Source organism: Macaca nemestrina, chromosome 19 (genome assembly GCF_043159975.1).
Source record: "Macaca nemestrina isolate mMacNem1 chromosome 19, mMacNem.hap1, whole genome shotgun sequence".
NCBI lineage: Eukaryota > Metazoa > Chordata > Mammalia > Primates > Cercopithecidae > Macaca > Macaca nemestrina.
Genome location: NC_092143.1, coordinates 14,613,332 through 14,634,462, shown reverse-complemented (window position 1 = coordinate 14,634,462; position 21,131 = coordinate 14,613,332). Strand labels below are relative to the sequence as shown.

The window sequence follows — 21,131 nt, the reverse complement described above, 5'->3', positions numbered from 1 at the left end:
ATTTTTACAAACTGGGTGGCATTCATTAACATCTAGACCATCTTACTACTAGGAGAGAGGATATTAGAATTACTTAAGAGAGTTTCATAACTAGTCTTTACTGAATGGGATGATTCATATTTTGCTTTTCTTGCTTCTACTAAAGTTATCTAAATGCTTTCAAAGTTTTCCAGGCTTTGCCAAGAAAACAACAGATTTGCCAAGCCTGGAAACCTTTGAAAGCATTCCATTTTACTTAAAATGGAAAAAATAAAATTGGTCAAAAGTAATTTTCAAACTCATAAACAGTAAGGTAGACATGACCTAGTGGACGGTACTCAAGGTTTCCAGGTATGTAATAATGCAAATGGGCTAGTACTGAGGTTTCCATTCACATCAAATACACACTGCACACAACTGTCATACACAAGGATGATAAGATCTAATTACGTCTAATGGTTAAATGACAAAAATAAAAACCACTTTAGGCTTTGACGTCTGCCTGCTTGTATATCTTACCTTTGATATTATACTAGTAATTCTGACTCACATGCCTACAGAAGCCCGACGGCTAAATTAAGGGGTAAGTTGACTATGGTGAACTGGAGTATACATGGCCCATTTCAAAGAAATAGACAATCCTGAAGTTCAATCATAGATGATATTATCAAAATGAAAAACCAGATATGGTCAGATTTTCACTGAGTTTAACAGAAGTAAAAAATAGAGTGTTGCGTGCATCATCTTTCAATGACAAACCCTACAAGGCACTTAAAACTCTTAAAAAAAAAAAAAAAGCACTGTGTGGGCCAAAGTTTATCTGCAGGTTGGGTGAAATCAGAACTGTTAGCTGCCACATCTTGATTAAATCAAACTATAACACCTAAATATTATTTGCCTTACATTTTTTTGAATTCATTCAAACATGGGACTCACGCTAGACAAATTTCAAGGTCAATTAATGAACAGTCTTTTGGGGATTAAGAAAGACATCTTGGCCGGGCGCGGTGGCTCACGCCTGTAATCCCAGCACTTTGGGAGGCCAAGGCAGGTATATCATGAGGTCAGGAGTTCAAGACCAGCCTAGTCAAGATGGTGAAACTCCATCTCTACTAAAAATACAAAAATTAGCCAGGCGTGGTGGTGGGTGCCTGTAATCCCAGCTACTCGGGAAGCTGAGGCAGAGAACTGCTTGAACCCAGGAGGCAGAGGTTGCAGTGAGCCGAGATCACGCCACTGCATGATGGGAGATACAGCAAGACTCCGTCTCAAAATAAAAATATGAATTATGATTTATATTAGTATTTAAATGAAATTTCAAGGTGTGATTGAGAGCCACATCTACAAAATTATTTATAAAAACATTTATAATTTTTAAATAAATTATTTATTAAAATACTTAGTTTTTAATAAATAATTTATAAAAAATTTATAAAATTATTTATAAACATACATTCAATTTTTACAATTGTAAATTCACTATAGTACAAGCTATAACAAATAATTCAAAACAAGAAAGGCTACAACCAAGCTCTTATTTCATTGCTTAGAAAAGCTAGGGAATGTGAACAAAAGTCCTATTTGGTACTTGAAATACAAAATATCAAATAATAATGGTCTGAATATCTAGGATCTTTAGGAATCTTGCTTTGAATATTGCTGTGTGGATCAACCAGGCTTCATTACTGGGTTTAGATTCTTATATCCATACATGAAGTTTGCCATGAGGTCATAGATCAATTCCTTTAATTCCTTTACTTTTGTAAACTTCACTTTTGTCACTGATAAAATAAAAAGAAATATGCGTGTCTTCAAAGATGTCTTATATAGGCCATTTCATGCATATGGTATGGAGCTCAATTATCTTCGGTGGCTACCTCTGGTAATTCAGTTGCTTAACGAGGCTCATTAACCCTTTTAGACCATTATTTGTACTCATAACTATATTTGGAAGTAAATTGTTACATTACGTACTGTAAGTATAACATTTTTCTGCCAGTGTTAAATGTTAAATAAAAAGCCCTAAATAAATAAATGTGGCATAATGATTGTTCATTTCCATCAAAACTTATTCTCACATAAATACACAAATAGGCTAGAAAATACTGCGTTTATTTCGTTTCTTAGATCTATTTGTTTATGTTGGTTCTAATATACAACATCGCTCTGAATGAATTAGTGTTTTATTTAATCTTTTATAGGCTGGAGCCCTCCCTCAATTCTGAATTTAGAGTAATCATGTTGCTAGATAAGGATAGAGTGAAGGAGATGCTTGCTACAACCCTTTTTAATCATTCAGACCTAAAAGTGGAAAGTGGAGACACTTGCAGTTCACGAAGATAATGACTGCCTCAGAATTCACCTTTGTGCACAAAGTAGTTCAAGTTCATAAAAGGATTACTGCTCTTCACCACAAGTATCTTCTAGGGTGGCAGTATTTCAATATTTTATTAAACATCCTTCTCTTCCTAAAAGTTCACCTTTGAATAAACTGGCTTATTTTATCTAATCTTTCTTTCTCAGGGATGTAGTTTTCTTCTTATATTTTTTCCCCTTCTGAATTTTCCTTTTGAATATGAGTTTAGCCTCAAAGTCACATACACCAGGGAGTTGTACTCGGCTCAATGCATCAGCTGGAAGTAGGGTCATTTCTACATGCACATTTTATGTGTGTTAGGAGAGCACTAAATAAAATTGAGTGGCACCAGCTATAAAACCTGCAGAACCCAGGGCAAACCAGCTCTCTGGATCTACATGTGGGGAGCAATCAGGTTAGTTCTTCTGAGAAAAAAGCAGTGGGCATGGAGTGGAGGGGGGAAACAGTACTCCAAGTACAAACACAGGTGAACCGAGTGAGTGCACGCTTAGGAAGCTCTCTTTCTGTTTAGGTGAGTAGAGAATTATATATACCTCATTTTAGCTTTAAAAAATTACATTAATTCCTCATGCTTCTGGAAGATTAAAGTTCTCTGAACATTCTTTCAATTTTCTGCTGTCCCTTCCTGTCTGTATCCAACTCATGTTTCAAGCCTCAAATGAAATGTCACATTGGTTAATGGTTTTAGTACTCTGCAATAGCACGTGCTATCTTCCTCCTTCAAATTCCATACCCTACTGCTTGCTATTTGCTTACTGAGTTTAGCCTAATCTTTCACTTTTATGTATTTTAGTTACATTCGTGCCTGTACCTGCTTGGGGTCTTGGTCTTACTTTCCTCGGTAGATCTCTCAAGTTTTGGCATAGAACCTGCTACACAGCACATACTTAAGACATATTTGTTAAATGAATTGAGATGTTGCAAAAAATCTACTTTTTAAAAAAGATTCTATGGCTTACGGCAAAGTGAAAGAGAAACGCTTAGCAGAAATTTGCATTATTTTTTTTCTCTCTCTCGAGGTTTTAGAAGGCTTTTACGGAACAACTATAATTCAAGAGACAGTGTTGCCCTAGCTGTATTATTTCTGACCATTTTGATTTGAGCTGCTTTTTTTCTTTTCTTTTTTTTTTTTTTTTTTTGAGATGGAGTCTCACTCTGTTGCCCAGGCGGGAGTGCAATGGCACGATCTTCGCTCACTGCAAGCTCCGCCTCCCGGGTTCACGCCATTCTCCTGCCTCAGTTTTCCCAGCTGAGCTGCTTTTTAAAAATAATTTTTGTCCCAACTATTCTGAATCCAGAGATACAACCACACATCAGTGGTATCATATGCTATTTTAATAAGTAAGTGTTCTCCTGCTTTCACATTTGACACCATATTGAAATCACAGGTTTATCTGTTTGAGTTTGTTCTTCAGAAAGAAAATATTGAAATTTGACATGTAGTGGAAAAATTAAACTCCTACCTTAAGATGTTAACCAATGACCCAACCATCACAGATTTTCCCACGCCTGAAAAGAAGCCCTAAGTATCTGTAGGAGAATGGAATAATAATAGGAACAACTTCGTTTGCTGAGTACGGAGCTAAAATGGACTTCTACCCTTGCTTTCCAACCCCACTAGGTGTCCTTTCATTCCATTTCTTTTCTGAAGGATTTTTCTAAGTGGTTCAGGGAAGGAATAAGTTACCTACAAACTCCCAGCTGAAGCACTATCTCTGGTAGTACGGGCTGAAAGCTCCACAGAATTCTTCCATGAGGATTTGCACTTACCTTCTGCCAGATTACACAGTGAAATTCCTTAGATCCCATCAAACATCTTTGCCTTTTTTTTTTTTTTTAGATGGAGCCTCACTCTGTCACCCAGGCTGGAGTGCAATGGCATGGTCTCGGCTCACTGCAACCTCTGCCTCTCAGGTGCAAGGGATTCTCCTGCCTCAGCCTCCTGAGTAGCTGGGACTACAGGCGCGTGCTACCACACCTGGCTAACATTTGTATTTTTAGTAGAGATGGGGTTTCACTATGCTGGCCAGGCTGGTCTCAAACTCCTGACCTTGTGATCTGCCCACCTCGGCCTCCCAAAGTGGCCTGAGCCACTGCACCCGGCCATCTTTGCATTTTCTAAATATTTCTGTGGTGCCTAAGCAGCTCCATTATTCTATGAATATTTTAGAGTTCTTTAACTGAGTGGTATATTCTCCAAGTAAGTATTCATTTTTGTGCAAAACTGAATTTTTTGGATAATGAAAGAGGAGACCTTGAGTGTATCCTAAGAAGCAAAATGGTTGTATTACCTCAGATTTTGGATTTTTCTAGTTTAGTTACTCTATGAAGTGGCATGGTCATGAGTGATGCTGTTTGGGGATTCCCTCCGTGATGCCAATCTTAGGTACCAACATCTTTCTTCTTTTAGTGATTATTTATGCTCCATTAGTGATAACTCTAGTCAAAACATCTTTACATCTATTTATATTTTCTGACTATATCCAAGGAACTTTCATATAATACCAGGGCCACAACTAGAGTCCAGGCCAAGGTTTTTCTCAGCAACTGGATTTCTAAAACAACTTCCTAAACATTTCTTAGGGGCTAGGGTGTATCTTCTAATGCAAATGTGATCACCATTGTTCTTCATAACACTCCTCAATAGAGTCTCTTTGTCCTCGCAGCACATTCCAAACATTTTTCCTTCATTCAAGGTTTTTCATCATATGGCTCCTTTGTTGTACTCCCATGCGTGACATTTTGTGCCCACCTCATCATGTGGTGTGTGGAGATGTATACACCTCTTTATTTTCACAGTAGATTGAGAAGTTCCTGAAGAACTAAATCTTATTCATCTTTGTGTTCCCATGCCCTAGTTGAGGAATCACATAGCAGGGGTTCAGTAAATATGCACTAAATGGCTACCTTGTGCTAGAAGTCCTTACTTTCTAGAAGAAGGAATCATATCTAATTAGATGAACTAAATTGAAGGACACAGATACCCTCAGAAAAAATGTTAAGCATTAAATACAGATTTTCATTATTATTCTCAGTTAAAGTAGGAGAAACATTCACAAGAAACCATAAGTGGCCCCACGTTTTGCGACCTTTTGAGGCCTTATGGGGAGAGCCTCCTACCTTCTGCCACATCTGTGTTTTCCTACCTGAGGTTCTCCAGAATGTTTAGAACTACTTAGTTCTCAAGGATTACATCTCTTCTCTTCTTAGCTACCAGATACCAGGCCTATGTCTTTGGCTTTAGAGTAAGATCATAATGTTATGAATATGAATAAAATCTGATCAGTAATCTCATAAGAAAGTACTTGCTTGCATCGTATCTACTTTGTGTGATAAAGCATCTAAGAATATACTTTTCATACCAACAGAAACCATGACAGAATTCTCCTACATTTTACTGATTCCTCCTTCTCCAAAATATAGTTTCAGTGCAGGTAACTTTTCTCAATTTAATCAAGACAGTGAAAATAAATTAAAAAGAGGACTTTTTAAAGTAGGGTAGAAAAGGGGACATTTATTCAAATAATGCTATATACAACACTAAAGACATAAAGCCTTCAACTGAGGGAATTTGAAAATAGATACACACGTAAGGATAGAAATATTATAACATACATTTGAAATGTATAAGAAAACATGAAATTTTGTAAGTAAGACATTATGGCTTGCATTTGCAGTTCAAGGAATCTTAAACAACTGGCAGTGCCTTGGTTGGCAGTGCCTTGGGATTCATCTACTACAGTTTTTTGTTGTTGTTGTTTGTTTTTTGTGTGTGTGTTTCTCAGAAAACCGGGTCTTCTAATCAAACCGGAAATTGTGAGAAAAAGAAAGGAGAGGAGAAAGGACCTAATAGAACATGTGTTGACCCTAAATTTGACAACAGCTTAAGCCCGGTGAACTCTTATTTGCTGTTCTCGATGCTGGGCTTCCTCCTCAGAATAAAATAGAAACATCTTTCAGAGGCTGGAAGACCTAGAAAGATCTATTCCATGTCCATTACTACAACATAATCCATCGCCATTCTCCTCCCCGTCTGCAGTACACACATCCAACCCCTTCCTGCCACAGACATTCCCCTTGTTTATTCTGCCTAGATCATTCTTCCCTCAGAGCTGTACAACGCTGACTCATTGTCATCATTACGTCTCAGTCTATGTGCCATCTCCTCAGAAAGACCCATCCCCAGCCTCCTTAGATTAAAGGCGTCCCTTGGTTACTGTCTGTATTATTCCCAGTTCTTACCCTTGCTCTAGGTTGTGCCTTTCGGTCAAGAAGAATCTAGGCCTCCCTCTAAGACCAACAGCTGTTATTGTGGGAACCAGGGCTAGAATTTTGGTTAAGTGAAATTACTTCACCTGTTTTGGATTCTGTAGAGGTTATTGTTTGAGGAAATTTGTTAAAAAAGGAAGGCACGTAGAATGGTTTAAGAAGAAAGCATGCATTTGGAATCAATATTTATGTGTAGTTGTAAGAAGAGAAAAAATATGAAAACTTGAGGAAAAATACATTTTTCTTAAAGGGCCTCAATATATTTTCCTTTTCTATGCAATGTCCTTTGATCAAAACAAGCCAGTAGATGAAGACAGCGCAGTTTCTGATTCCCAATCACAACATGACCTCCTATAGATAAACAACCCAGGCAATCCATGAGCAGTTTAAAAATAGCTTGACATGGTCAGATTTGTGATAAATGCTAGATGGGATACAAACACTTCTTTATTCAAGAAATGCTTACTATGGGCCAACATGTGCTGTGTCTTGCTGATATTGAATATTAATTACTGCCCTCCTGAAGCTTTTAGTTCAGAACAGTTATAAGAAAAAGTCTCATCCCAGAAGTCAGTTCATAGGCAAAACAAGGCAAATATATGTAACGTTACCAGAAAAATCTAAAGTTGATCTAAAGATTGTACTACATGAGCCAGAATAATTGAGCATTTTAACACAGAAAAGTATTTCAAAGAGCTCAAAGATGAAGCCAAGGTTTGATATCTGGGTACCAGGTGAACGATAGTGCCCCTGACAGAAAAGAACATACAGGGAAAATTCAAGCTAATATCTAAGAAAAGATACGGAGGTCTTTTCTAAGCATCTTGAATTTGGGTGATGGCTGACAGCTGAGTGGAAATGGACCATGAAATGGTCATCCAAGCAGCCCTGGATCTGGGGAGTTTTGGGGTTGTAGTTAGAACTTTTAAAATGCATAATGTTAAGTAAACAACATAGGATGGTATCTGGAACTTAATAGGAGTCCAAAATTCCTGTTGGAATTATTAGCATAGAATTTGGTTTTAAACATTGACTAAATTGAAAGGGCGAGCTGGGGGAGGCATGGTGCCAGTTAAATGACCAGGAGAGGCTGGACTGGGGACAGAAAAGTGTGCTTGACTGCACAAGAAATCAGAGATAATAGCACGGACAAGCACAAGCCCATGTAACTGGTATTCGAAGAATGACTGCTAAGGTTAAGTAAGAGTAAGTGCGTAACAGAAAGAGGACACTTTCCATTCGTAGAGTGAGAAAAATGAAACGAACGTAGTTGGAAATGATCTCTTCCCCCTCCTCACCCCTATGACAGAACACCCAGTCATCAGATTAAAACGAGCACCAGAGCAGGGGAAAACAAAGCGAGCTCAACTCCAGGGACTGCACCGTGCTCTAAAGAAAACACCAGATCCCCTTCCTTCCTTTTTTCCTTCCTTCCACACCTTGCAAGGGTCCTCTGCCCCGCCCTGCGAGTAAATCATACACTTTGGAAGTTTTGCATTAGAGAGCCCAGCTGGAGAGAAAATTGTCTGCAAGAAAAAAAAAAAAAAAAAAAAAAATAGAACTAGGGCAGTCCGAGGAGATTGAAAGGGCAAAACTATCAAGCAAGAAAACTGTAAGTTCTGATTAGTTTTATGACTTTGCCTTCCTGCCTCAGGAGCTCAATTGATCACGGCTTTCACGACAGGCTAAGGTGGGTGTTAGGGGGGCAGCTTGAAAATACCCTCAAAACTCTCCTCCAGCTCCGTGCTTTCAGATGCAAATGCCTCGCGGAGAGATGGATGGGCTGCAGCCCCTCCTACTTTCACCCCTCTTCTTTATTTTCCTGCGAAGGAATCCATCTGTACAGATCTGTCAGGCGGGAGGTGGAGGAGGGTGCGCGAGGGTGCGCGCGTGTGTGTGTGCGCGCGTGGCGGCCGAGCGGCTCCGTCTTCGCGTTCATTTCCAGTAGCCCCAACCGGGTCTCTGGGAGGCGCGCAAGTCTCAGTGGTTCCCCGGGCCGGCCTCCGACGGCACTGACAGCGGGCGCCCGCCGCCCACCACCGTCGCCCTCTTCTCCTCCCTCTTCGGCCCCGGCTCCAGCGCGCTCTCTGCTGCTCTCCCGCGCGCCCTCTCGCCCTATCTCCGGCCGCGCGCTCCCGCTGGCTCCGGACCTTGCGTCTCAGCCGCCCGGGCGAGGCGGAGGGGCCCCTTTCAGCGAGCGGAGACAGCGGGCCCCGGGCGCCCGAGGCCGGGGCAGGGTCCCCGCGCGCCGCGGAGTGGGCTGTGATTGGAGGAGGAGCCCGTGCCGGGCGGGCCCGAGCGGGTGTCCAGCCGGTGCCTCCAGTCTGCCCCGCGCGCGGAGCTGCGCGCACTGGGTCCCCAAGAGCCCGCGGGAGCCCGGCAGCGGAGCGCACGTCCTTTCGGATGCACACGCCCGGGTCCCTGGCGTCTGACGCCGCGGGGAGGGCAGCGAGGCCCCAGGTGAGTGTGCCTGGCTGCGCGGGGCTGGGGAGGCGCCGCTGGGCAGGCGCCGCTGGGCAGATGTGCGCCCTTGCTGTGCGCCTTTGGAAGCAGGACTAATCAGTGAGCGGAGAGCGGGCGGGGATGTCCGTGCCGGAGTTTCCCTTGGCGTCCCCAAGTTACTGCGTGTTGCCGTGAGACGTGGCTCTGCAAGGCAAGACAGGCTTGTGGACGGAGCCGGGGGCGTTTGGCCCGGAAAGCGGGTGTTGACAGACACCAGGTGCGACACGAGGAGTAGTAGTTGAGGGTAAGAGCAAATCCCGGCACTCTCCAGGTGCAGCGGCAAACATGGGCAGGCTGGAGCACTCTCCTCAAAGAGGAACACAAGCAGGCTCCTCCCTCGACCTCGGACTGATGGGGGCACAACTCCGCGACGGCTGTGCCGCCGGGTTCTGCAGAGGTCTGAGGCTGGAAGGGGGTATGCGCCGCTGTGGGCAGGAGTCCTTTGAACCATCCGCTCTAGACACCTTTTACCTTTCGTGAAGGTGGAGCTCACTTCGGGGTGCCTTGCTTTTTTCCTCTGTAATTAGTATTCTGCTGATCTGGTTCATCTGCATCCTGCGTCCCCTTCGCCTGGCAGTACCTTAAGTGTGCGCTGGGAAAAGGGCGCCCTGCTTCTCTGAAGGCATGGTGGACTTCTTCATGGGTGCGCATGGTACACTGCTAGTTGCTGGTATTCAACCTTCCAGTGTGGATTAATGAGAAAAGACCCGTTGTTCTGTACCACTTCACGTTTTAGATCGTTAACCCTACGGATTTCTTAAATGTCATAGTTCAGGTGAGTAAAGATTGGCAATGAGTTCACCCAGCACTGGGCAAATGGCAAGCTGTTGAGAAACCATCAAGAATTGGGTGTATCAAGGCTTTGGAGATCTGTAAACTGAACTAGGAATGTACTTATAACATCTTTTGCTTTGCAATAAATATCTTGCCTCTACTAGATCGTTTATTAAGTGAGACCTTTATGTAAGACTTGTCCTCGTAATTTCTGTAACTACCAGACAGGTGTTCAGATCATTTTTCATAGAGAAGTAGATAAACAGAACTTTATACCAAAAAAAAAAAAAAAACCCACGAAAAATGTAAGTGACTTGTTAATATATGGCCCTTGCCAAGTGACAAGTATGGTATGTATTTTTAAAAGCAGGTAACACCTCACACAAAATATGTGTATTTTAAGAGTTTAGGAGCAGTAGCAGTCTTTTGCTAAAGGAAAGTTTGCATAGACACAATATCTAAATAGTTTTAAGAGTGTCTTAATAAAGGCAAATTGTTAGGGGAGAAAAGAGCTAAGAAAAAAAAAATTACATTTGAAGCTTTCAGTAACTCACCAAGAATTACTTCTTTCCTAACGAACTAGTTAGAGTTTGATTTACCTAAGATATTTTCTTGTTACTGTATGTCAAGGGGAAATGCATGAAGAATCCTTTTCTTTCTTTTTAAGGCTATTTGGAACAGTATGAATTAAAATGCAAAAGAATTGAGGCAGGTAGGAAGACTGGCAACTTTGTGAAAGTCTTGCTTCTGTGTTAGTGTTTAATATGGAGTGGGGCAGCAGAGCAATTAGGTAACATCCAACGTTAATAGTCTTATCTGGGAAAGCTAGCCGAGTCTGTCTGAGGAAAGAAAAATAAAGAAAACAATACTCAGTGGCACAGACCATCACCCTGCTAAAAGCTATTAAGGTTTGCAGCTTTAATAAAAGGGCATTGTGCATTTACAACGTGAGATATTATTGTAATTAAGGGCTGCAAGAGGTCATTAGAATTGTGTTAACAATCACTTGACAGACTCACAACTCTTCTTAAGTCTTCTTTTATTGATTTAATAGCACAGAGCTTTTTCCTTTCTTATAAAAGGATAATTGTAAAGCATCTATATTACTGCAATTTACCCTTGAATTGACTCTAGTGTTTAGTGTCCAATGAAGAAGAGAGGGTGGAGAGCACGCGGAGTTGGCCACTGTTCAGCCTTTCTTGGCCTAAAAATCAAATGACTGTCTCGCCTCGGGCACTGTTTCTTTACTGGTTTCCCTGTTATTCAGCATTTTGCTTTTTTGGTGGCAAAGCTGATATAAACTCCTCAGAGTGTGTACTGATATGAGGAAGTGAATACATTTTTGTGTTGAGCAAATACTTTTTTTTGTCAGATCTTTCGGAAATACTTTATAAAATACTAAACTCACCAATTGTTCTGTGCTGTGGATATTTATTGCTGAATGATTCCAATCTTCCTGGGTTTTATAAGGTTTTACATTTATTGCTTTGATAGCTTGTATCACATCACGGTTCTCTCTCTTTTACACACACACAAATGTCTTTAACTTGATTGGAAGGCTTCATAGCCTTAGCTTAAATTGGAAGTTTCAGGAACTTCTAAAATAACTAACATGCATTAGTTGATTGCAAAGGGATTGAGATGGAAGCTTTTTCTTCCTTGGATGAAGGAATCAGATGCTACTTGGTGGGGTGATAAAGGGGAGCTGAGGACAAGGAAAGAAGACATGTGATCAGAGTCTTGTTTGTGACCATCTCCCCAGCGTCTGACAAGCAGAGAGGATCGAGCTGTAACCAGCAATACACGAGTGCCTCCTCTGGGGATTTGCTGGTTCTGCAGAAAGGTACCCCTGCAAGCACTTCCCCCTTGTTATTCTGTGAGTCTCACAGATAAAATTACCCGTGCAAATGAATATGCAGACATCTGTCCATATCTTCATTTCAGATTATAGTATAGATTTTCATTCGGGTAGAAGCTCTTTTCTGCTATTTTGCAAAGTGTTTATTGAAACCTGATGACTTTTGTTGAAGTCACATAAATCACACGTGGCACAAGGTAAATACAAGGGTAAATTAAACATTAAAGTTGATACAGCTAAGATTTCTTGTAAGAATAAATTATAAAAAAAACTCTCTGGATATAATTTTACCGTTTTGTTATTACATAAATCATCCAGAAAGATTGTGCCTTGTTACTTTGTTTACTTTTTAATTTACAAAGGCTTCTTCTAGTTAATTATAAACTCGTTTCCCCTTTTTAAAAATTCCTTTCACCCATGGCAGAGGTTGTGCTTGGTTGAAATTGAGTCTGTAATCCACTTTGAGAAGTTTTCTTTCTATGTTTGATAACCAGATGCACACTACAGGCTATGTGATTCATTTCCAGGGCCCCTGCCTGCATATTTAGGCCAGTTAACAGTAGGAGGTTGTGGTCTGTAGTTGTAATGTTATCTGGCCTGGGGAGCTAATGGATTTGATCACAGTTTCTTTACGTGAGAAGTCACATATCACAGAGAGTCCCCAGACTCACTAATTAAAATGTAAAAAATTATACCTTTTAAGTAGAAAAGAGAGGGCTCTTTCATCAAAATTAAAATTATTGAATGTAATGTTAAACTTTAAATGGCATTCAGATGAAACAAATTAATGTTCATATATGACTGTACTGGAAACTGAAGATAGCAACATTAAGTTTAGGATGATTATAATGGGAATATCAGGAGCAAGCAGTCATCTCAAAATATAGGACTTATATCACCAACTGAAAGGGTACAATTGGAATGATACTTATTTTGCCAAACAAAATGGCCCCATATGTAGATTTTTCTGTCCTAACATACTGTCCTGAGTTGGTACCCTATTTCTAAAATGTTCGCTAGGCTGTTGTTTAAATTTCAGTGGAAATAGTTAGCTACCTTGTGTCATAATGTAGTAGGAAGTTATTTTTGGATTCCAGAGTTGTTTAGAAGGGAAAAAGCAATTTTAAATTTGGATACAGCTCACACTTCATTTTTTTGTAAGATAGAAACATACAGCCCTAGACAATAGGTTCCTTCACCCTTTCTTCTTAGTCTGCATTCTCCGCCCTTCTGTATGATAATTATGGTTACCATTACCTCCTTAGAAAATTAAAACTTATGGTCATATAAAAATTTAAGTACAATCAAATCTACTTTGTTTGGCTTTTAGGAAAGATGGTTTCAAAGATCACACATTGCAAAAGCACTCATTAGCAGAATGAGCAATTTTTAACAAATACTTGAAAACACTCATTACATCCAGTTATGCAATGGCTATTGGATCAGTACCTAGCTGTGTGACCTTGGGCATTTCACTGGGAATCTGTAGATTTCCATTGTATTCAAAGTAAAGAAAGGGCTACTTTGTTTTTTTTAACATCTATTGCAGTTCAAACATGTCATCAATCTGTGGTTCCACCACTTTGGGAATCTTCAAACTTAAGGAGCAGCAGAATTTGAGGATTTTAAAATGTTTTTCCTCTAACATGAACCCTAATGAAAACCAAACTATTACATTCTTCAGTATTGAAATAATCTCCTCTTTATTTATGTCTTAGACACTGTCCTGAATAGTGTGGCTGGTAGTGTTGTGGTTCCAAATAAAGTGTGGCTTCAGCTCTGAAAACACTCTGTCCCGGACTATTTTCTCTCTAGTGTTGTATTCTGACATCTGCTCAGTCATGAATGAGAGGGAATTAGAACATATTTTCCCCCTTTGGCATTCCCAAAAATGTATTAAGCGGTTCTACATTAAAAATAGGCAAAAGCAACAACGGATAAGTACTACCCTTTACACAAAGCAGACTACTCTAACTTTGTGGACTGGGATAAATCACAGGGAGGACGTCAGTGGTAACAGGTGGAAGCTGTACTGGGGACATGAGCAAATGAAAGTCTTCAGAGAAGACAGTGGATGAATCAGGAAGCAATCTCTTCATTGAATTTAAATAAAATCATTGATTACCCAAGGAATTCCTAAAAAGAAACAGAGTTCTTCTCCCAGACTACACAAAACAAACAAACAAACAAACACACTAGTAAATAGAAGGTTGGTCTTAAAACACTGGTAATATCTTGCATAGTTCCCTTGCTGTGGAATGCTGTCATTTCCACGTTTAAACATGTGCATCTTTCACCTTACTTAGAGATTCATTAAAAACATGCTGCTGTCTAAATGTAGTTCATCCTTAAAGCAGTCTTGGAAATGATAGTTTACTCCCAATAGGTCAACAAGATTTTTTATATTTTGTTGCTATTATTCCGACTGTGATTTCTTGTACTATTATGTTTCAGAGGTCAGCCAACAAAATGTCTCAGGGAATATCAGTTAGATTCTGGAGGTGTTTGTCAGTCAACCATTATGGATTTTTTGATTCTTGTAGATTATTCTATTAAGTACACTGACAGTCCTCAAATGTCATTCCTACAGTTGTTTTTCTAGAAAATGCAAATAATTGAATTTATTTTCGGACTGCCATGCTCCATCTAGTCATAAACTATACCAATTTTTAAAAGAGAGGCATAACTTCTTTAAATCAGCGTTACCAATTGACAGTAAGCTGTGTGTTAGTGTGGTATATATTAAGTATATTTCAAAACAGTTTCAGAAGACCTGAATCTGAGGCAGACTCCAGACAGCAGAGAGCATGAGCAGCTGCTCCTTGCCTCGAATTTAGAGCAACTTTGGTGGACTGTGGTCTTTAATTGTGATAAGTCATTGCTTAATTATATTGGACTGCAACAAACATTCCAGTTCAACTTTGAGTGCCACAAAACCAAAAAGAATCCTATATTTCCTTTAGTATAACTAATAGTTAGATATTATATTACATGTTATTTCTAGAAAGCATACAGCACTGTGCACTTTTTTAAAAAGCAGTCTAGAACATATGAATTAATTGGCAATTAGACATGTTTTTAAAACTACTCTTGTGGTGATATGTTAATGTGCAATGGCTGAATATGATGTATACTTGTTATGTTTTTAGCATGCTGACTTTAAATGGAACAGGTTCTGGAAGACTTGTAGTTTTGCTGATTAGTAATTGATATGCTAATGCATAACAGTATTTTTTTTTTTTTTTTTGCATAGAAGGACCTTTAGTCATTGTTTATAAGTATGAAAACACCATTTGATTAAGAGCACAATAGTCACTTGACCTGTTAAAAGTGGTTTCCTAGAGATGTCAAGTGAAGTAGAAATTCCAAGAAAACTTTATAGTAATGAATTTGTTTTGGTAAAATAACATTAGCTGTTAAAGTTAAATGGATAATAAACAGTCTACTTGAAACTAATACACTGCCACTTAGTTTAACAAAAATAATTGGAACAAAATGGTAGCATGATCAAGCGATTTAATATCAAATGAATGTTGATTTAGTAAATACTGCCTAAGGGATTTTTACCTCTTCTTTTTTCTTTTTGCTTCAGTTTGTTCAAAATATATTTTTCAGTGTTTCATTTTATATTCTGATGATTAAGGTCTGTTATACTCATCACAGTACTACTTGTGATTTTCATGTATTTCAGTTTGTAAAACATGGGAAAATATTATAAATTGTTTTTTAAAATATAAGTTTTAGCCTTAAAATATCAGAGTAAATGAAATCATTTTAAATCTTCATCAGATTTTTTTTTCTTTTTCAGATTAATCATTTATCAAGTAGCGCACTACTCCCTCAGACATCTGTGATTTACCTCTGTGCCATTCTCTCCTCAGATATAACCTGTTCTTCTTGTTTTTCTCTTCAGAAATGTTCCATCTTGTTCCATATTATGACTGTCCAAAAGTTGATACAGATCTGTGGACATTCTTTCAACTGTATACCCATACATATTTTATATTCTTTCCTGCACTTTTAAAAAGGACTAGTGATAGTGACGAGGTCAACTCTCCAAACCACATGCATGGATGCAGAGTACTCATTTTTTTCTGATGTGAATCTTGTTTTTAACTCCTGTATATGAAACTCAGATGAGAAAGGAGGTAGAAGAAAGAGAGAAGATAAACCACATAGACTTCTAAAGAGGGATGCAATGTTTTTGCTTTAGGGCACAGATTTGTGAGACAATATAAAATCCATTGTGAAAAGTCAACAATTTGTTACTCTGTACTCAAGTTCATTTAAATATAATAAAAGTTATTGTGGTGGCTTTCTACATGTTGATATTTGTGAGAATATAAAAAGCCTTATAAAGAGGTTATATAATATATGACAAAATTCTCAAGTTTAAGTTTGGGTTACTTCTGGTTGACAACCACAAAGAACTATAGGCTTTTTAAAATAATGCTTCAGAGCCCTTATTTCTCTCATGATACCCAGCTCAGGACAGAATGAAATCAGTTGAACTGCTATACTCGCCTTTCTCTTGAAAATGAGATTTGATTGAAAAGGAAGGCAAACATTCGTGAAAGACTGATAAGGAAAGGTGACACCTGACCTGAGGCCGTGCGACTCTTCCGCTGCTATAGAGGACATATGTTCCTGGCAGAGTTGGTTACTGCCAAAAATACTGGGGAACACATTACAAAACATCATCACTTCAGATCACAATGGTTCACACACTATTTTCTGATTTTCGAAGTGCACTCCACAAAGGGTATGACAGGTACATTTATCTCAAAAAAGAAAATTTCATCCTCTAATAATATACACAATGCCAGTTAAATATCCTTGTGCACTCTGGTAGAATTTGGATCAGGGTAAAGACAATTTAGCTCAGGAGGTTGGCAAATACTTCAAATACTACAGAGAAATATAATGAAATTTTCTTGAAAGTGATTGTGACTTATAAACATGGTTGACTTACCAAGGAATTTGTATCTTGACTTGTTATATGGTTAACTTTTCATATTAAAAAATGAGGTTGATCATAATGAAAATGAGCATTGCATAGTTTCCGAATGTCAATTATATGCCTACTTCAGTCTTAGATGCTACAGATACAACGATAGGGTGGGTCTCCTTCTTCATCAAGGTTTATGTTTGTACTAGCTGCTTTTAAAAACCCTTGATTAAAATGAGTTGCACAATTATCAAGCATCTTCCCTTCACAGACATTATTTCAATGACTTTAATGTCACCCATGCCATGTTCTGTAAATCCCTTCTTTTATATGTTCTAGCTAGTTTGATAAATCCCCAGTCTTGTTGAATGGAAGAGAAATAATCTTCAAGAGCAAGAAGAGTACATTAAACACCTCTTCTTAAAGTGAATGTTGCATTTTATAAGCAAGTCAAATGTTTCTTTTACATTCTGCCCATTATCTTTTTTTTTTTTTTTTTTTTTTTTTGAGACGGGATCTCTCTCTGTCACCCAGGCTGGAGTGCAGTGGCTCCCTGCAACCTCCACCTCGTGGGTTTAAGCGATTCTTGGGCCTCAGCCCCTGAGTAGCTGGGATTACAGGTGTGTGGAACCATGCCCGGCTAATATATATATATATATATATATATTTTTTTTTTTTTTTTTTTTTTAAATTTTTAGTAGAGATAGGGTTTCACCATGTTAGCCAGGATGATCTCAATCTCCTGACCTCATGATTTTCCCACCTCGGCCTCCCAAACTGCTGGGATTATAGGCATGAGCCACAGCGCCCAGCCCCCATTATCTTTTATTATTAACAATATGTATTTTATCACAGCTTTAAAAGAGCTAACAAAATCAGTTTTACATAATTGTCAAAAAGTAGAAAAGTAGGACCTGAAAAAATAATAGACTTTATAAGATAATTGAGTTCAGCTGCTTCATTTTGCAAATGTGGAAAATAAAATCCCAGAGCGATCCAAGGTCATACAGCAAGTGGTGGAGCTCGTAGGACAGTGAATCCTGTGATCTTATCCCTAGTCCAGACTGTGTGCTTTGTTCCTCATCAGTAAACACCTAGTGAACTAAAATAAATTTCTCCAGTTCTGATATTTGTGTTTGATTTCTAAAAATTACAGAAGGCGTGCCTTTAAGAAATAAAGAGTTATATATAGTACTTGGGCGCCTTTGTATTCATCTTGATTTTTTGATTTATGACCATATGGTTCTCTGGAACCAACTACAACTATCAAAATGCTTTCACTTGGTGTAAGAGTTGTCTAAAACATTTGAACATAGATAACATTCCAGTGAAAACTAACATCAACCCATAAACTAATTTTAACATAGCCAGTTTCAAACTAAAAATATGATAATAATCCCAAGAGCTGTTTAAAAACACATTTTTGATTGCCAGGCACTATTTTTGGCATCTCATGATTTGCTCATTTAATCCTATGAAGTAGGTGCCATTATTACCATCTTTGTTTTATAGATGAGAGACTTAAGGCTTTATTTCTGGAACTTCTTAGAATTGAACTTGTTCAAGATTAGATAGTTAAGACGTGACTGGCCCAGAATTTGAATCTTTATCCGATGCAGACGCCAACAGTCTTTACTGGTAACTAACTCCTCAAGTATTGAATTTCAGAAGCTCATTTGCTCTTTAGGTTTTTAGAAGTTGAATGTATTGTCACTCTCTGAAACAATGTTACCACATCCACTCAAAACATAAAGTAGTCTAAATGATATAATTTTGCTCTATTGCATCTAAAAAATATATTATCTGGAGCCAAAGTGTTTATGTCATTGTCTTTAAGAGATAATTCATTCTCTTGAGAAGAGTGGGTGAAACTGGAACTGTTCTATGGCCACAGGCTTCACATGCTTGTCTCAGCCACCTGACCAGAACTCTAAACCATCCCTCCCCATCCCCGGGAGACTGGTTTGCCACTAGTTGAAGGAAGAAGCTACATGACTTTGCCCCTTCCCATTCTGTCAACTATTCCTACTGAAGACCACTCTTCATGATTCTCATCTCATTACTGGACTAATCTCTACACTAGTATACCATGCCCAGATCAAAATGTCAGCACCTCCCTGCCTTTTTAAACTATAGGAAGCATGCCTTTCAGGTGGGTTAGTCAGACCTGTCTACAATAAACTTTCAACTTAATTAAAGTACCTATATTGAAACACCAAGGAATGATCCCAAGTTACTTGTTCTTTATAAGTCAAAGTCTAGAACAACTGGCCCTCTAGGATGGTTTCTAAGTGGAATAAATTTATTTTTGATCCTTGGATAGGGTATCTGGATTTGGGGAGATTGTGTTCTCTGCACAGGCTGCAGTTAATGTGCTCTAATCAGAGTTACCATTCTGGTGGCTCTCAGGTACAATAATTAGATGAACATTGGATTTTTCTTAAATGCCCTCTGGAATATCAAAACTTTATAGATATATATTTTTAAATGTATGCATTCATTTTAACAGTTCATTGCACAAAGTCAGTGGACACTGTTCTAGTTGTGTGAACTATTTAAAAATTTGATAAATTTGTATATATGTATATATTTATTTCACATTTATTTTACTATCTATAGTATTTTCTTAAATTTGACTATCAAAAGTATTTTTTAAATTGCATAACAGACACTCCTCTTACACAAGGGACAGTTAGAAAGACTGAAAAGCTTATGAGGATAGTGCATTTTCTGCCTTAATGGGGAGATATTTTTTGGCTTTTGGCTTTATATTCTCAATGCTATATTTGTCTCCCTAAAAAAAAACAAAACAAAACAAAAAACAAAAAAACAGAAATAGGCAAATGATACTTTTTTGCCTTAATTATTCTATTGTTGATTTATTTATAGGAAGTAAAATGAATTCATAAACCAAAGTGCAACATGGTGAGTTAAGTGAGCATTTTGTCATAAATTCTCATTCCTCTGTGTTTTAGGGGTGTGTTCGAAAGTTTATTTTGTAGCTGATTTTGTATCTCTTGCATAATCAGAATTCTGTAACTGAAATAAATAGACATTAGAATAAAAGGGCTTTTCCATGCTTCTGCTAAAGCACCTCCTGGGTGCATGCCAACAATGAATGGGCCTCACAAATACAGCTGAGTTTTCTTACTCTTCTGTTGGTCAACGTAATTCAGTTCTATCAGTGTTTATGTAGGGAGGCCCTACTATGCACAACTCATGCTTCAAGATGCTCAATAAATAATTGTAAAATAGCAAGTAACCGCAGTGCAATAGCATAAGCTAACATGCTACACAGCATACATGACAATAAGTTCGAAGGATGGAAAATGGAAACTACTGAGCTTTTCAGCTGATCACAATCAAATCAGAACACATCAAAACAGCTGGTGTTCTGTGACTCAGAATCAATCAACCAGTTTTGCATCACCTCATACTTCTTTATTTCTCTTTCCAGTTTCACAGAAGAGATTTAAACCAGCATATGTCCTTCCCATTTGGTTAAATTTCTGCTTCGAGTTGCTTCGCTTTCACATTCTAATACCAACGAATGAAAATCACTGTAATATAAAATAAAAAAATAAAGGCTAACATTAAAATGATTTTTAAAATGATGCTGCTACATTTGTGTAAAATAAACCATATGCTCAAATAAAATGCCCTAGAAGAAAAGTGATACTTGAAAGTAGTGTTATGAAATGAAGATAATTCTGCATCAGCTGTATTGGTGTAATTCACAAATATAGCAATGTTTATTATAATTTTCTAAGTATATAATTAATATTTTAATTATACAAAAATGATATTTGTATAATCTTAGGAAATTTGTATAGTCTTAAGAAAATCAATAGTAGGCTAGTAAATGAATGGTGACTATTATTGTGTGTTTTGGTTCCTGACACCAGCTCTTCTCTTTGTTCTGATAGGTACTTATTACACCATTCTTTGGCGAAGGCTATTCAGCAGTGGTGACCTCTTCCAATCCAACACTCTACAAATTATCATCTCTGGACTCCCAGCTGACACCCTGCCGGCGGCAAGAGCTACTAAGCCAACTGGAACTGTGCCTTTTCTCTTGTCAAGGTTTTTTTCTTACACAGGAAAAAGGAAGAAAAAAAAAAGATGAAGTTGGGCAAAGTGGAGTTCTACCATTTTCTGCAGCTAATAGCTCTTTTCCTGTGTTTTTCCGGGATGAGTCAAGCGGAACTCACAAGGTCCAGATCAAAGCCCTATTTCCAATCAGGGAGGCCCCGGACCAAGCGCAGCTGGGTGTGGAATCAGTTCTTTGTGCTGGAGGAATACATGGGTTCAGACCCCCTCTATGTAGGAAAGGTAGGGTATGTGACCTTTCAAAGTTATAAATGATTATTGTCCATGTCTGTGGTTGGATGAAAAACTGCTATATATATATATATACACACACA

At 38.5% G+C, this 21,131-nt stretch overlaps 1 protein-coding gene across 3 annotated transcripts in view; it reads left to right on the top strand.

The window, feature by feature from the left end:
* The first annotated feature begins 8,521 nt into the window (after positions 1–8,521).
* Positions 8,522–21,131, top strand: part of LOC105476970 (cadherin 7) — a 138,963-nt gene continuing 126,353 nt past the window's right edge. For 2 of the 3 annotated variants that reach the window (XR_011616821.1, XM_071085216.1), the window contains exons 1-2: positions 8,522–9,085; positions 20,634–21,044. Coding sequence is in view for 2 of the 3 variants with exons in the window: in XM_071085216.1 (XP_070941317.1) it covers positions 9,029–9,085; positions 20,634–21,044 (468 nt within the window). In the remaining variant the exon portion in view is untranslated. Of the gene's footprint in view, positions 9,086–20,633; positions 21,045–21,131 lie in introns of those variants that run through there. The other variant, XM_011733265.3, reaches the window with a different exon arrangement.